Here is a 17,510-nt window from a genome sequence, read left to right as displayed (position 1 = left end):
TATACATTATCTCAGGTACTATGTGTAAATATATTTTTGAGACCCTTTGGTCGTACAGTTTGTAGTAAAGCTTGTAAATAACCTAAGAGAACTTTTGGGTTTTTGTTTGTGGCAAAAGCTTCTAAATATTTAAGAACCACACAGAAGAAAACCCTTTACCTGTACCTTTGGCTTTCTCTCCTTACCCCCCCCCCCCCCCCCCACACACACACACACACTTTCTCTTGGAAAAAAGACGTGATGGGAACTATGCACAAAAATGAATTTCACACACTTTCTTATCTGTAAAACTGTGATGTGACAATAAAGCTGATTCTGATTCTACAACCAGTTAACACCAGTGAAAAAAAACGATGACAGTACAAACATGCAGAACGTCAAAAGATTCACCCATAATCCACTACAGCAATGTGTCGACATTTTTACTACACATCCACTATAAATCTCTATTTTTTTTCCACACGACGCACACTTTCTTCTACGTTCCAAAATGTGCCACCAAACACTACAAGGCACACAATGCAATGGGGCACGGCTCTCTACCTTTGACCTCTTGTTCAAACAAAGCTGCAGGTCAGTTCGCTTGTCAGTGCTGCAGCCAGTGCCTCACCCACAGAACAAATGGGGACTTGTTCTTTCATCTCTTCCAGCAGGACCACCCAACCCCTCCTCCCTCCATGCCATCCGCTCTGCACACCCTCACAGCGCCAGACTAGGGCAGTGCTCCTCTAAACTCTATGGCTCAGGGCACCACCCTGTAAATAACTTTTTATAACTGAACTACACTGTTAATTCTTAGAACCTTATGTCATATTGGGGACAGTACGTGAATATGTTAATCTGACGTTCACCAAAAACAGACGATCTACAAGCTCACTAAACATCACGTTATCGTTGTGGTGCGTTTTTGGCAAAGAGATTTGGGGCTATATCTTGCGCCACCTCTTAACCCTAATTTTTACTATTTTATATAACCTTTTAAAATAGTTAAAATAGCCGATCTACAAGCTCACAATGTCTCGATGTAGATCGGCTAGTTGAACTATTTAAAAAAAATCAAAATATTAGAAAATTGCAAATACGGTTAGGGATAAGGGTGGCGCAAGATGGAGCCATTACCTAGTGTAGACTTCATCAATTCACGTGAAGTGATATTGATTAATTCCAATATTAGTATTCTGTGGCACACCTGGACATGTGTCACGGCACCTACTTTGAGAACCACTGGACCAGAGGACCCATGTGAGGGGAGGGGATCGTTAGTCCAACGTTCCAATAATCCGACATTACTAACTCTGGCCCAAACCCTACAGTATGTCGGACTAACGCGACATGCATTGGACTAAAGCGTGCTCCCCCATGTGAGTGGGTAAAGCAGGGTATCTATTGTGCACTGTGACGTGGTGTAAAAACCACGTTTTAGCACCCAAACCCGATGGGTAAATTCAGCCTGGATCTGGAGGTCTTACTGTACACTTAATAATGTATTCTTTCCATAGTGTTCTCAAATAGATGCTGTAGTTTACTATGCTATGCAGATATGTGTTGGTTAATTGTTTCGATGTTTTTTGTTTGTTCATTTAGATTTGTTTGTCCTTGATCAAAACATTTCAAGAATGTTATTTAGACAGCATGTTGTTGCTGTTGAACAGATACTAGGTTCATTGTTGACCTGGTATCCTAGTTTCCTTGAGGCACTACATTGTTCCCTCTGCACTCAAACTCTATAGTGTGACTATTTACCCTGTTGTTTGTTGACTAGGCTTTGAGTGAGACTTTGCTCACTCTGATCCTGCCCTTGTCAGTCGCTCTGGCTAAGTAAGAGTGTCTGCTAAACGCCTAAATTGTAATTGTAAAATATAATGTAAGCAGCAGTCATCCAGGTACTCGACTCCCGACCCATATTTGAGGAAGTGCTGCTCACGGTTGGAAGTTGGAACGGTATAACCATGCGGTTGCACTCTTTTTTTGGTTCGATTCCAGGTCTGAGAATCATATTGCGCGTCACCACCTCCTTCTCTAAACCCCTTTGCTGTCCCGTCTCTCTTTCTACGCTGTCCAGTCAATGGTAGAGACGAAATGACCACGGGAATAATCATAAAAACAAAAGAATGAAGTGCTGCTCAGATACACACATGGGCCTGAAGCTTTTTTGTGTGTGTGGTGAAGCCTGCCTGCTTCACTAGCTGGCCCAAAGTTCAGCTAATCCCCCATGCGTGAGCCAAATACCATCTGTGTTTGTTCGGCAACAAAGGGGGCACTTGTTAATGACTTTCCATGTCTTCACTGGGGCAAGGCTGTAACGCACAGCCGGGGTGGGGGGCTGGGGGGAGTAGGGGGCGGGGCAAGCCACGGAAAAGACATGTCAGCAAAGTTACAGACCGCAAAGTTAGGATCAATAACTGTGCTGAAACAGCCTGGAACTTCCAGTGGTGGTACTCACATTATTTACTTAAGTAAATGTATCAATATCTCAATGTAAAATTACTAATAATAATAATACAAATGTAGCCTATTGGAATAAAGTTATACTTAAAACTACCAAAAGTCAAAGTACTTGCTATGTCCCATTTCACAAGTTTTCAAAATGTACAGAAAATCTGAAATCTTTAGAAAATAGCAGATCAAAAGCTCAAACGTGCTGACGTGGTTAATGTACCGGTATGTTTAGTTAGTAACTAAAGTTTTCAATTAACTGTAGTGGCGTAAAAGTACAGTATTTGGATCCGAGACGTAGTGGAGTCGAAGTAAAAGTAGTGCAAATTGGAAGTACTACTCCACTAAAGTAAAAACAACTCAACATGGTATTTAAACACATGCGGTACTTGAGTAGGCTACATGTACTTAGTTACTTTACGCCGCTGGAAACTTCCACAAGCTTTTTAGTGGTCTCAAGACACACACGACTCCTTTCATCCTGCAGAGGACACGCGTCTGAACTGATTCCCCGTCAAGCGCTGCTCTGTTTCATCTGAAAGTCATCCAGTGTCGTGTTTCCACACCAAGGCCAAATGGTAAATTAGCCAAGACTTGATCATACTTTAATGTCAATCAGTTTGACCGCAAATAAACCTGGGAGCCATAGTAGGATCTAGTAGGATCCTATACAGTAAGTAGGGGTAATGAAATATGAAATGATAATATATGTCTCTGAACCCAACGTAAACGCTGTTGAGATGGCCCCTGGCGTAGGCCCACTTAGGCCTTCTGAGGGGTGGTGGGGGTTTCAAGAGTCTGTAACTTTACTTGTTGTGGTGCTGCTGATCTGATCCCATGCCAAACAGCTCTACTACACAGTGAAATCCTCAGTATTATTAATTCAGTATTAATTCTGAGGATCTTACTGTGTAGACTCAGTGTAGACTCTCTAAAACACAAACCTACAGAGGCTGTTTAAACTGGAATATAAACGTATTCCTCTCTAGAGCTATACAGAGGACACACTCTCATGTTATGAGAATAGTAAACGCTATAACACAGTGTCACCCGGCACTGCTGACTGAGACAGAGGAAACACTATAATGTTGGCTCATTAAAAACAAGCCCTAAATATACAAATTGTTACTACTATGCTTAGCACAACAATATAAATTTATATTGTACCAAACTGTATTCATCTCAAAGTTCTCACTGCCTGCTACCAAGGTTAGATTCTGCAGCACAATCTGCAGTCAATTACGTTACAGATAAACCAATCCAGAACGAGGAATATTTGTGAAAATGATGTTCCTCTGATTAAAGGCAAAACATTTCATCCCAGCTGCAGTTGCATGCAGCGCAAGCTGCATAGTCACTCTGTGACCAATTTGATGTTGTGCCACTGAAACCTAATTTATACTTTGTCATACGACTGGCCTGAAATAACAGATTGAAAATCTGTTAAGTATAAATAAGCTGGCATGTTTGAAGTAGTCAAAGAACACAGAAGTGACTGCAGAGTGAAGATTGTGTTGCTCGTCTTTATCATTCAGAGCACAGCAGTCAAGTTTGGAAGACTTTTTGCGGTTCATTTGAGTGGATTGTGATTTGAAACAAAGGCTTGTGATCTTTCATAATGGAAGGCCACGCACTGAGCATGTTTTGCAAGCTTTGGATTGAACTTTGACCCCTGGATAATCCCTTTCACTACCTCTGCTTTTAAAATTAGCCGTGTGACATGCCAGCCCTCTTAACTCATCTGTTTGGCCCGCTTTTTAAGCCTAATTTATATCCGTCGCACAATGGTGCTACTTTCCCAAAATAACTAATTTGCAAGCTAAGTACGCGACATGCCGCGCTCAGCTGTTTATTAATATTGTTAAACATCTTGGTAGATAGACAATTATTAATCATGTGAGGGAAATGCAGTTGTCACAGCAGCACTGCAGTATGAAATACAGGACAGATACAGCTAGTGTAAAAAGATACATTATGTACATCTAAGCATAAACAGGTAGCCCAAAGGAAGTATTGTGTACTAAATCTTTAATCATATTACTTTTTTTTCACTCACTCACTCACTCACTCACTCACTCACTCACTCACTCACTCACTCACTTGGTTCCATCTGCAACACCCACTCGCTTGGCAGAGCAAATTTAGACAGCAAGCAAAAACCAACAAGCCACGCTGGTGCTGGCCCTTTTTTCCTAACCCGCTCAACTGTTAACTGTGTTCTTTGCCCTGCAATGCAAATGCATGCGGATCAAAGCAGGCATGATAGGAGGATGCCTATATGGGGCCTCTTCCCAAAACCAACAGCAGCTCCCACAATGCCCAGGGGCTTCCATGGTCTTCCTCTTTTTGTGGGAGAAAAAAAAATCATGACGAAGTAATTTTTGACCAAGTAACCCCCCCACCCCTTCCCACATGTGTCACAGCATCGAAATAAGTTTCAATCCATGACACAGTTGTTGTTGCAGGCTAACGAGTAGCTATCAGTTGTAGATCATTTAAAGTTGCAGAAACAGAAATTGGGCAAAACATCATGCCCTAATCATGTGTTTGTTTTGTTTTGTTTTTCAGAATCAAACCATGGATGTTGTGGTCATGTGTAAACCGGTCAGCTAGTGATACAACCAGGGGTGTCACAGGGTTTTTTGTTCTATTTTTAGCCTATTCCCGGCCAAAATTCCCAGGTAGGCATGCTTGGCAAAAATGGCACAGTCGTCGTTCAATCAATCTTAAATGGGCCAATATGCTTTCATATAGGGGAAACTGTCAGGGTGGTCAAAAGTGGGGGGGATGAAATCACCTATCTGTGAGAGTGGGGGTGTCGCGATGTACTCACAGTGAATGGTGGTGACCCGCCTGGATACAACTCAAAGGCAAGGCCCATTTCCCATTTCAATGTCAAAGGTGCAATGCATGTGTATTTAAATAGTAATTCAACAATTATGTTTAAATAAAACATTACCCGGATAGAAGCGGCGGGGACAGTGCTTTTGGGAGAGAACATTTTCATAAATCAAGGCCAGGCTGCTGTGAGGCTTAAACAACATTGTTTACATTTGCCTTTCTGTCTCAACTAAGCCTGTGGTCCTCATTCTAGGAACAGTATAGAGCATGTCTCAACCAGGGACCTGGACAAAAAGAATGACCTGAATGTACTACATGGCCTGGTTTGCACGTGCGCGCGTGTGTGTGTGTGTGTGTGTGTGTGTGTGTGTGTGTGTGTGTGTGTGTGTGTGTGTGTGTGTGTGTACACGCGCGTGCATGTTTCCCTCAGGCAATGGCCTATACTGGTATGTTGACTACTGGAATGCTTTTACCACAAACAACACGCACGCACGCACGCACGCACACACACACACACACACACACACACACACACACACACACACACACACACACACACACACACACACACACACACACACACACACACACACACACACACACACACACACACACACACACATACACACACACACACACACACACACACAGATCTCCTATCTCCAGATAAAGAACATTACAGAGAGGATAATGCGGGTGCCTGCATTCAGGATTGTTTATTTGTGTCGTGTGAGGATTATTCGTATATTTGACAACATCTTGCGCGTTGAGTTTTCTCAGCTCTTCTCTCTACCATCTACATCCCTTCCAGCTCATCTCACCCCCATCATTCTGTCTCAACGAAAAACCAATTGTTCCTAATATTTTGGATACAGTATATAATTTGTTACTCTTAGACTCATGTCTTAAGTACCAGGTCTTATTACCTAACTTGAGTAAACTAAAGAGCTGGAGGCGTGATCAATGCCATTTGTGGCCAAAGAGCATTGACCACGCACGCCTCCAGGTCTTAAGTTAAGTAATAAGACCTGGTACTTAAGACACGCAAAATACAGCCCTTAGACTGTACAAATGTTGGTTACATTCTAAGAGTTAAATTATATATTATAAATATATATAATATATATTTAAAACCCACACAGAAGAAAACCCTTTACCTGTACCTTTTGTGGTAAGGTATGGACTAGACTAGAGTCTAGTCTAGTTCATCACTGTATGAAATAGTGGAGGAGAAAGAGTAGCATTTACTCTGAGACTGCACATACTGCATATCGTTCATATCATAATAATTAAAAACTAAAATGTAGGAAATAAAATACATAAAGGAACCCATAAAAATGTGTTTGCGACCCATAAATGGGTCTCGACACCGTGTTCGGGAAGCAGCCGGTTAGCATAATACCGAAGCCCCTATCTGTGCCTGAGCCCACCATGAACCCTGACCTGCTGGATGACATACTGTACATAAAGATGTGAAAGTTACACGTGTGCATGTCACTGGGTGAAATGGACAATTATTGACCATGAGGGGGCTTCCCAATCAGCCCCCCACCCTCACAATGCGTCACGCGTTGTGAGCTTGTAGATCTGCAATTTACTGAGCGTGACTCCGGCATGCAACTAAGTATAAATCAGGCGTTAAGTCGTTCAGTTCAGGTGTGTGTGTGTGTGTGTGTGTGTGTGTGTGTGTGTGTGTGTGTGTGTGTGTGTGTGTGTGTGTGTGTGTGTGTGTGTGTGTGTGTGTGTGTGTGTGTGTGTATGTGTGTGTGCGTGTGTGCGTGCGTGCGTGCATGCGTGATTCAGATCTCCTGGTTCAGAATGTGGTGGTTATGGGTTTACCTGTGATGACATTGATGTCCGGATAGGTGTTCTCAGACAGCTCCACAGTGTAGCTGTCTCTCTCAAAGGCCTCGCGGAGCTCCTTCTTTACGGCCGCAGAGCCACACAGGCGGTATAGACCCACCACCTGGAAACACACACACACACACACACACACACACACATGCACGCACACACACGCACACGCACAACACAAGTAGGTCAAATAATACTCGCGGCCAAAGAGTCTAGCAGTCAACTGCAGAGGCAGGCATTTTTACAACCCTATCGATCAAATTCAACTTCTATCCAAACAATGTGTAGCTGGAGGGAAGCCAAAACTACTGCAGAGTCCACGTGCAGGTCTCCCAACTCTATGATATGACAATCCTAGGCAATATGGTACAGTAGGTTTACTAGGTCAATGCTGTTTTAATCAATAAACATGCAAAATGTGGCAATATTATCAGCAGAAAAGCTGCAGAAATCTAAATCTAAATCTTAAACTCAGTTTGGACGGAAACCTTGCATGTTCTAAGCTGTTACTTTTCAGGAAATGGAAATAAACACAGGGGGCTATATCTTGCGCCACCCCTTAACCCTTATCCCTACACTTATTTGCCATTTTTTACTATTTAAAAAAACCTTTTAAAATAGTTCAAATAGCTGATCTACAAGCTCACAACATGTAGATGTAGATCGGCTAGTTGAACTATTTTAATAGGTTTAGGGATAAGGGTGGCGCAAGATGGAGCCCAGGGTCTGGATCCACATAATTTAGTCACATGCTTTTATTAACACTTTTCATTGGTTAAATCTTTTGACCTAAATTCTGACAGATTTAATCATTTTTAACTTGCCGTCCCTATTTTGGCATTTGCTTGCTCTATTTGCAATACTTCGTGATCACATGGATCCGCTTTTGTCGCTGCTTTTGCAACAGCTGGAAACTACTGTGAGAAGTTGTAGATCTGCTATTTTTTAATAGCCAAAATGTTAACGGATAAAATGTTTGTGATGCTATATTATCATAATTACTTTTCCTGTGGACTGCCTGGAACACCCCCCTGCCCTGGGGGTCCCCGGACTCCACTTTGAGAACCACTGTCATATCTATTAGAAACGTACAATGTGCTGACACAGCCGGAGACCAATAACCCTTTTCAACAGGCAACGTGCTAAAACACATTTATTTTAAACACGTACAAACAAGGAGGGGAAAAAAATAACAAAAACATACTTTGTAATGCTACAAGCCAGGACTCTCACTATACGCTTTATAATGCTACAAGCCAGGACTCTGACTATACGCTTAGTCGCTTACATTGAGAAAGTTTGACCCTGGCGTCGGGTAGGACACCTACTTGACACCTCCTTTGTCGACAACGTCAATAAAGTTATTTGAAGCAGACTGCACAGCGGATTGGACACTGGATGGACGCGCCACCATCTTTATTACCTCTGTCCATTGGCAGAGGGAGACGACAGACATAAACTTTGGGGTTTGTACTTTGTAGCTTTAAGCACTTAAAGCCACTTAAACCCTTTACTTGGTTGACTGGACCGGAGACCCTCACGTTTCTGTTGTATGCTCTACATGAAATGTCTTCGTGGAAAATAGCCGAATGCGCTACTTTCTGTGAGAGAATAGAATATGCATACTGGGATTTTAAGTGGCTAAAATATATCCATAATGAGTTGTTTGCCCTGCTGATAATGTATTGTTTTAACACATCTTAAATGCATACGGAAAAGACGCTCAGGGTCTGTGTTGTTGTCACAAATAATAACAGACGTGTGGAAAATGACACATCCTGTTCAGGAGTGACGACAGGGCACATGTCCATAATGTTCTCACTTAAAACGGACAGAGTGGGGCTAACAAGCAGTTAACCATTTATAGTCCCTCCGCACAAGACTGCAGGTTGACCTAAAGAAACTCCAGAAATAGGTTTTACACGTTGGTATGATGGTATCTGATACTGGAAGAGAGGATAGAGCAGTGGTTCTCAAAGTGGGCTCTAGGACGTCCCTAGAAAAGGAATACATTATACAATATACATGTAATGTATATACAGTAGCATCACATTTTAATCACTTTATCCATGATTGGATTAAAAAAATAGCAGATATAGAAGCTCACTGCGGGTCACTTTGTGTAGAGAGAATATTATTCTCTCTTCCCTGGCACAAAACATTTTCAGATGGGGGTCCGGGGCCACATGCACATCAGTTTGGGGTTCCTCCTTGACATGATAAGGTTTGAGGAACACAGTCTTGTGTGATGGTGTCACTTGCTGGAAATGACAGGCTAACAACACGACGCAATTGATTGCGTTGTTGGCCTCATGCAACAAAGTATAAATTAGCCTTAATGGTCTCCTTGTTATGTTGGGATTAGGCTCAGCTAAAGACATCCCATAATTTCTCCTACATGTGTCTGTCTGGTATGTGGCATACCGGGCCAACTGTTGTGGTTACCCTGGCAACACATTAAGTCAGTGGGCTGTAAATGGTGAGCCGTTTGCACACACACATGCACACGTACACACATGTATGTGCATGCCCACAAGTTACATCACACAGACAGACAGACAGACAGACAGACAGACAGACAGACAGACAGACCACACGCACGCACGCACGCACGCACGCACGTGGGCGCGCGCGCACACACACACACACACACACACACACACACACACACACACACACACACACACACACACACACACACACACACACACACACACACACACACACACACACACACACACACACACACACACGCACACACACACACACACACACACACACACACACACACAGGCTCCAGCATAGCACCACCAATAAGGACCACCCGTCCCATGGGCCAAACTATTTGTGAGATCTCTCTGTGTAGTAGTTGAGTACTGTTTTCAAACCTCACACGAGAGGCAGAGAGGAGGACAGATTAGAGGGATTTGGCTTTGTGTGAGAGTAAACAGAAGTCACTGGGCACAATGAACAACAAGTCCATTCAGAAAAAAAAAAAAGAGCCTTTCTTTGGGGGTGAGCCCGGCGCAGGCGGGGAACAGCTGTTCCAGAAGTGGGCTTTCCCTTGTCAGGCAGGCAGCACACAGCCCCAGCTGAGCCCTGTATGCTGAGCCCGAGCCCCAGACAGATCATATTATCACTCAGTAGGCTGATTTCTAGCTTCCAGAGTCGGGAATCCACCGACAAAGTACAGATTTTGTCCAAGTGTAGATGTTCGTTTTTTATTATTATTTGTTATGGAGCAAGTTATCTGAAAGAGGTTTGTTTACTTTACATATTTAGATTTCCAAAATATATTATTTATAATTAGAATTTTGGAATAATATATTATTGCGCTACTTTTCTCATTTCAAAGCTGCTGCTAACCCCAACCCATGTGATATATTTTGAAGAATGTTATTGGTAAGAGGATTGTTTTATTTGCTGGTATTTCTATTCTTCCTAATCCCTAAACAATTCCTAAGGGGGTTATCTTCTAAAAGGTTTATTTGATTAGATTTGGGATATTTCACTGGATCTGGATGTCAAAGTTTGTTATAGTGTTATTTATTAGAAGATTGATTATATTCTTGCTTCATACATTTTGAGAGACTACTTAGTGCTGTTGATTCACTACTACAATTGTGACCGTCGCATTTTGGAGCAAATCTGAAAATCTTGGCAAAATATATATTTTGGTTGTGACTTTTAGCTCCCTATAATTGTATTTTTTGCAGCAAACAATCCATATTGATTGGGCCCTTGCACAAGGGCAGCAAAACAGTAAAGTGACCTTGATAGACAGTAATGACATTTAGTGACTGTATGGAAAGCACATATATCTTTCTGCTGGGATCAGCCAAGTTATTTTTGATTAAAATCAAAGTACCCCAACAGGGAATCTAATTGAAGACTCTCTTTGAAGACTCAAGTCAGCCCACTGAAATGTGTCTTGTAAACATGATTGTCTAGTCACCAGTCTGTAAACAGGTGATCTGTCCTCAACGTCATTTCTAATGACAGAAAGGTGATGCATGTTGGAGCGCAAACAAGTGCATGCACACTACTCAACAAGCACATAAATGCATGTAGCCACAAATGCACACATGTGTAGTTGTGTACATATTAAATTCCTTACACTTTGGTAAGCAACAACAGTAATAATGGCTACTTGACTCCTCAATTTAAACAAAGCAAACAGGAAGGCAAGTGGTCTGCAAAATAATAATAATTTCAGATGTGTAACTTGTGGGTGGTGGCTGGCTGTTCATCACTACAGCTGCTTTTTTAGAGTGTTCCTGTCTCTTTAACAAGCACAAAGAGCACACACACACACGCACACACATAACACCATCTCTTCTGGCACAAACATTATCCGTGGTCTTTTCAAAACAGCCACAATCATCCAGCATCTTAAAAGCTTGGAGGAACCCTCCCTCGGGACATGAAATTCTGAGAGGCTCAAAAAGGGTCTGTTCCATTAAAGATCTATATAATCATTTGTAAAGACATACTGCTACACGCCTGGCCATGCGTGCCTCAGTAACAGCCTTCAAATTCCTCAGGGATCTAGTGTCGAACCCACTGTTCTGTACCATGGAGCTGCCTCAACGCAGGATACTACACTGACAGCCTGCCCAAAGTCAGCAAAGGACAGAGAGAGAGAGAAAGAGAGAGAGAGAGAGAGAGAGAGAGATTGGAGAGAAAGGGAGAGAGAGAATGACAAAGAACTTGTACATACAATTTAGAGAAAGAGAGAGGTTGCCAAAAAGAGACACGCGGTGGAAATGAAACAGAAAAGAAACAACAGATAGGAGATATCATCTCAGATATGACACAGATCAAGCTATAGAAAGAAACAACAGATAGGAGATATCATCTCAGATATGACACAGATCAAGTGCTACACACAGACTCTGAGCTGAGCTGATAGATTGTCTCTTTAACCATTTACAGTAAACCCCATTGGGCATTATGGGGAAAATCTTCACAGAAAATAGCAGATCTACAAGCTCACAAATGCAACGCAAGGCATTGTGAGCTTGTAGATAGGCCAATTATCGACAAAGATATTTAATTTCCCCTAGGATGGAGTCCATAGGGACTCCGGTCAACCAAGTACAGGGTTTAAGTGGTTAAAGCCACTAGTGAACAGAGTGCTAGCTGGACCATGGAGACAGTAGTCAAGTGAGTGTGGCCATGTGGTGATGTGGACAGCCCCTCTTGAGTTCCACTGATAGATTGTCTGGAGGAGACATGGGGGGGGGGGGGGGGGGGGTTGGCTGCCAGCCTTCCCCCCAAACAAAGGACTGTGTGCTTCAGCACGTGTTGTGTGCATTGGCACAGAATTACATATTTTAGTGTTAGCGTTTAGTGTTGTTATGTATGAGACCTCTACATGCACCATTTATCTTACGGTAAGCTTATTGAGAAATTATGATGATGATTATATTATGATAATAATAATAACATATATAATAATATTGTTAGTAAACAACAGTTGGCCAATTTTGTATTATCCTCGACCCGCTGTTGGCATTTATTTTTTTGTCGCATGGTATAGCATTCTGTGACGGCCTTCTCCTGCACATAGTATTATTCTAGAGCCTTCAGGTTGTAGGTCATTATTGGCGGTCCAAAACATATTTATGAATAATGAAGTCTTTGGAATTCATTAGTGTTCTAACATTTCGTGTACATCTTTTGTTTTCATATCAAAAGCTGAGATACAATCGCCCAGTTGTGTGTCGTGGCAAATTATTTGTGCAAACAAATGATGTGCTACTGCCATTAACTCAAACACCAGTGTAGTCTGGAGCCCTGTGCACTCTCCATTCCATCTTACCATCATTATTTAAAAAAAAAATCCTCTCTTATAAATAAATAAATTAAATTAAAAAACGAATGAAAAAAATACGGCCCTCATGTATTAGAAGGACAATATCAGTCACCAGAAACAAGGACGGGTGTTACCGGTGTATCTATGATGATGGTTAAATGGACGTTACAAATTGGGTTTGTATAGGAAGGGAATAAATGAATATTAAATATCTAAATACTGAATCAAGCAACTTAAAAACTGCCTGGGTGGAGTAGACGATAAAATGACCCAATTTCTTTTTCTGAAAGAAATATCCCTTTAAAGTGTTTGTGTGCGAAAGAGATAGTGACAGAGTACTACGGAGTATAGGGAACTGTATCTGGTCAGACAGCCACAAAGCATAAACGTGTATAAATAAACACCCTGCTATCACTTCATCTCTGGGCAGACACTCAGCACGCAAAGGGAAAGAAATCAATGAGCCACAACAGGCAGATGTACCCACCTGGCAGCCTCTCTTTTCTATCTCCGTGATGCAGTTCTCTATGAGCAGCGGAACCATGAGTCCTGTGGTCTCCCGCTCCACCACCCTCCAGGCCTCCACCCCGAACACTTGGGGCTCCCTGTCTCCGTCCGGGCCCCCGTCCAGCGAGTTCTGCCAATGCTCCATCAGGTTCAGCTTGACGTAGATGAGCCCCCGTGGCTCCAGCTTCACCGCCAGCTGGTGGGAGCGTGTCACCCTGAAGAGAGCCGGCAGCACCACCGTCCCATGACAGCAGACGCGGTTGCGTCTCGGCGTTGGCTCCCAGCTGAACACCACCAGCTTCAGGTGCTGCGCGTTCTCCAGCTCGATGTTGAAGGTGTGGTCCATGTCCAGGAAGGTGGTCCGGCACGTGAGGAGCGCGGTCCGCGCCTTGTTCACGGAGTCCACCTGGATGGCACAATAGACGTCGCGCGAGTCCACGCGCGGCGGTTTCAGGTCCTCCGCGCCGTAGAAGTGCAGGCTCATCAGGCCAGAGATGTACTGGGTACACTTGGGCTGCTCCGTGAAGCTGTAGTGCCGGAAGGCGTCAATGTCCAGCTCTGTACCGTGGAGTTTGGGGCTTGCTCCGCCTCCTCCTCCTCCACCTCCTCCAACACCTCCCGTCCTCTCTCCTCCACCACCCGGAACCATCTCCTTCCCTTTCCCTCCCTTGCCCTCCGTGGAGCCGTGCTTCCCGGACTTGGCCACCAATTCCGGGGAGTCACCATCGCTGAGGTAGCCACCTTTGCTGGCCGACTTGGAGCCTCCGCTGCTCTTCTTCTTGCTGTAGCTGTGCTGAGTGGACACGCTGCTGTCCAGGTGGTAGCGTGAGATCACGTTGCGGCTTGCCGCCGCCGTCTGACCACTGCCAGAGGCTGGCAATCGAGGGCCTATGTGTTGCTGCACGGCCTCTGCCGCGTTGTTATTGGTTTTGGGAGAGTGCGCCCTGGGCTCTGACTGGCCGCTACCGTTGCCATTGTTGCTGTTATTGCTACTCGGCATCCCCTTGACACTGAGTTTTCGACTAAGCTCTGGAAGCTTCTTCATCTTCATGGAGAGTTTCCTGACGGTGCGTGGGGACTTGATCTTGTCCGGGAAGGAGGACCAGTTGATAGAGCTGCTCTTCTTGACAGGGTTGGGACTGGATGGAGGAGAGAAGCCCAACAGAGAGGGCAGGAGCTCAGGAACATCTGCAGGGTTTAAAAGGAAGAAGAGACAAAATTAGGATTAAACATGTTGGATTCTATGCTTCAGGAGTGAATGAGCTACAGTATGATGTGCTATATGTGTCCATAACCTAGTGGTTGTAACTAGTAAGACTGCATCACTCCAAGGGCATGACATCATTGAAACCAGGCGGGTGTTTTAACTTAAGTTTAATGGCCATTGTTATTTGACAGTTATTCTATTACAGGAGTCTGACGAGGTGACGTCAGGTTTAGCAGATAATTCAGTTGCAACCCGCACCTGAAGGTAGATCTGTCTCACTGATGATGTTAGCTTTTCATTGAAATGGTGGATAATGCCTGAAATTCGTTTTTGTACACTGCTAATTCTATAACAGACTCCATGAAAGAGACTTTGCTTGGTCTCAAAAAGCATTTCATTCAATTAAATAGCAGCTAAAATCACCTGGAATGTCATTAGCAAAGTTAGAAGAGGGCCTCCGGGAAAGCAGACCTCTGCATGGAGTGGGACACCATGGCTTCAGGCTTTAGGAGCTAGTATTACTCGTAGACATTATTCGTGTTGTAAAAATATCCATTTGGAGTGGACCTCGCAGGCAGTTGTGCTCTAACTAGCGGTCTACCTTGTGAAATGTGAAATGTGAGGGTGTAAAGTTGTATGGTGTAATGACATGCCATTGTTTAGTCTACACAAGATTGAATTGTGGATACCACTCTTGAAAACTGTATCTGTGTTATTTTTGCAGGTAATTTCCCCAAACAACAGACTGTTTCACAGGCTTCTTTCAACTTTCCAAGCAAGCAGCACGCATACTGTAGATACAAGACTATTATTATTATTAGTAGTAGTAGTAGTAGTAGTATTTGCTGTTTATCAACAGCAAAATCACAAATGTCCCCCATTTCTTAATATTATGAACAGTTTTTTGGAATTTGGAAGCTTTTTTCCCCCCATAATGTAATTGTTTATCAGTGTGTTAATTGTGGCTCCAAACTACACTGTATAGATATCTGTGGGCTGGACTTTAGCTTCGGAAGTTAGCCAAGTTCAGTTAATCCATCCGTCCACCAGAGAGATACAAGAGAGAGAAAAGGGGAGGGAGGGGGGGGGGAGAGAGAGAGAGAGAGAGAGAGAGAGAGAGAGAGATAGAAAGAGAGAGAGAAGCCAGCCACAGTTCGGATGATTAAGTGGAATTTGTCAAATGATGGACGTCCTGCTATACTACTCTAAACCTGTTTCAAACTGAAAAAATACAGAACTTTAGCTCCTCCAGCTCTCTGCTAATAAGATTTCCGCCTGTCTTTTTTACCTTTTTTACACATTACAGGGAATTCCTCGCTGCGTGGGTTCGTTGGGCATGGGGGCTGAACCATGTGACTTGGCAGGGAGGAATTGGCTGTCGCCATTCTTTGGCCAAGCCCTGGGTGCCATAAACCGCCTAGTGTTAAGGCAAATCACACTAAATGCTTTCTTGAGACTTGGTTTAAGACGGATGGGCTATTTAGACATAGAAAGAATACACAAACGAACTTAAGTTCATTTTGCATTTCCAACTTCATGTGTAATTATATAATTGCATTTAGCATTTACATTGGCTAACTGTTTCTTATGAATTCACCACTGAAACAAAGGAGAGATTGAGGGAGAAACGGAGAAACAGAGAGAGAGAGAGAGAGAGAGAGAGAGAGAGAGAGAGAGAGAGAGAGAGAGAGAGAGAGACACACACACACAGAGAGACAGAGAAAGAGAGTGCTTGACCTGCCAACATCACCAGCTCTATTTTCAGAGGGGGCCTGCTGTGCTATTCTAGTGTGAGGGGCTGAGGGAGAGAGAGAGAGGGAGGCAGAGGAGCCGCAACAGGATGGAGAGTAAAAGGGGTAAGATGGGGGGCAGAAGCAGGGCAGGGAATAGCAGAGAGATGGGGGACAAAGGCACCCCTTGTCCCGGGACTCAGATGTCTGGCTGGCCAGTGTACGACCAAACTGGGCTGGTCTCTGACATTCCATGCCAAACCATATTTAGCCTCATTTCCCTTTAGCTGAGTAGAATTCCCTCTCACTGCTTCCTGCCAATAATAGACACACAGAGACTCTCTGAGAAGGTGAAAATGGGTGGAGTGGGTTGAAGGTGTAAAAACATCAAACAACATCTGGGCGGAGGCCACGTAGGCAGAGAGGCTCAGAGGGTCAGACCACGTTTTCTGTGTCTTCACCGTGTACTTCAAGCAACAAACCATGTTATGTTGCAAATGCTATTGATATACGTATATACCGGTAAGTGATATATACTGTATATATAGATTCCTGATGTCATCAATATTAGTATATGGATATATGTCAGAACCTGTTCTGAAATTCCATATGTTGATCCTTCCCCATCCATCCTTCCTCTTCGATGTCTCCCTTTTGACTGATACCTGTCCATTCAAACTCTAGACGGGCCCGCCCCAAAATTATTTGTGAAGCCGCGCCAGGCAGCCGGCGAAAACTAGGCCCGGCCCTACCTGGGCCCTCATCAAACCCTGTACACTCAAGACACTGCCCCCTGCTGCCACCCTTAGATCTCTACCTACCTGGGCCCTCATCAAACCCTGTACACTCAAGACACTGCCCCCTGCTGCCACCCTTAGATCTCGCCCTATATGTCCATATAGACGCGACCTTGGGTTGCGTCTTACTTGGGCGTCTTACTGGTTATTGTATAATGAGTCTATGCAAAACAATTCATGCATTAAAACTGTGCTTTGTCAATAAATTTATATACATTTTAAAGTAATCGCTATGTTAACATAACTACTTTTTTACCTGCAGGGGATCATATTGTTTAGAGAAATGAGGCACAAATCAAGCTTGTTTTGAGACAAAAAGA

At 43.6% G+C, this 17,510-nt stretch overlaps 1 protein-coding gene across 3 annotated transcripts in view; it reads right to left on the bottom strand.

The window, feature by feature from the left end:
• The window catches only part of syde2 (synapse defective 1, Rho GTPase, homolog 2 (C. elegans)), a 53,822-nt gene that overhangs the window by 13,570 nt on the left and 22,742 nt on the right, over positions 1-17,510 (bottom strand). For all 3 annotated transcript variants that reach the window (XM_080770698.1, XM_080770699.1, XM_080770700.1), the window contains 2 exons: positions 13,437-14,644; positions 7,117-7,243 (listed from right to left, as the gene is read on the bottom strand). In XM_080770698.1, coding sequence (XP_080626824.1) covers positions 7,117-7,243; positions 13,437-14,644 — 1,335 coding nt within the window. The remainder of the gene's footprint in view (positions 1-7,116; positions 7,244-13,436; positions 14,645-17,510) is intronic.

Source organism: Protomyctophum bolini (assembly GCF_963924005.1).
Source record: "Protomyctophum bolini genome assembly, chromosome: 8".
Lineage (NCBI taxonomy): Eukaryota > Metazoa > Chordata > Actinopteri > Myctophiformes > Myctophidae > Protomyctophum > Protomyctophum bolini.
Note: the sequence above shows the minus strand (reverse complement) of the source record. Positions and strands in the feature narration are given on the sequence as shown.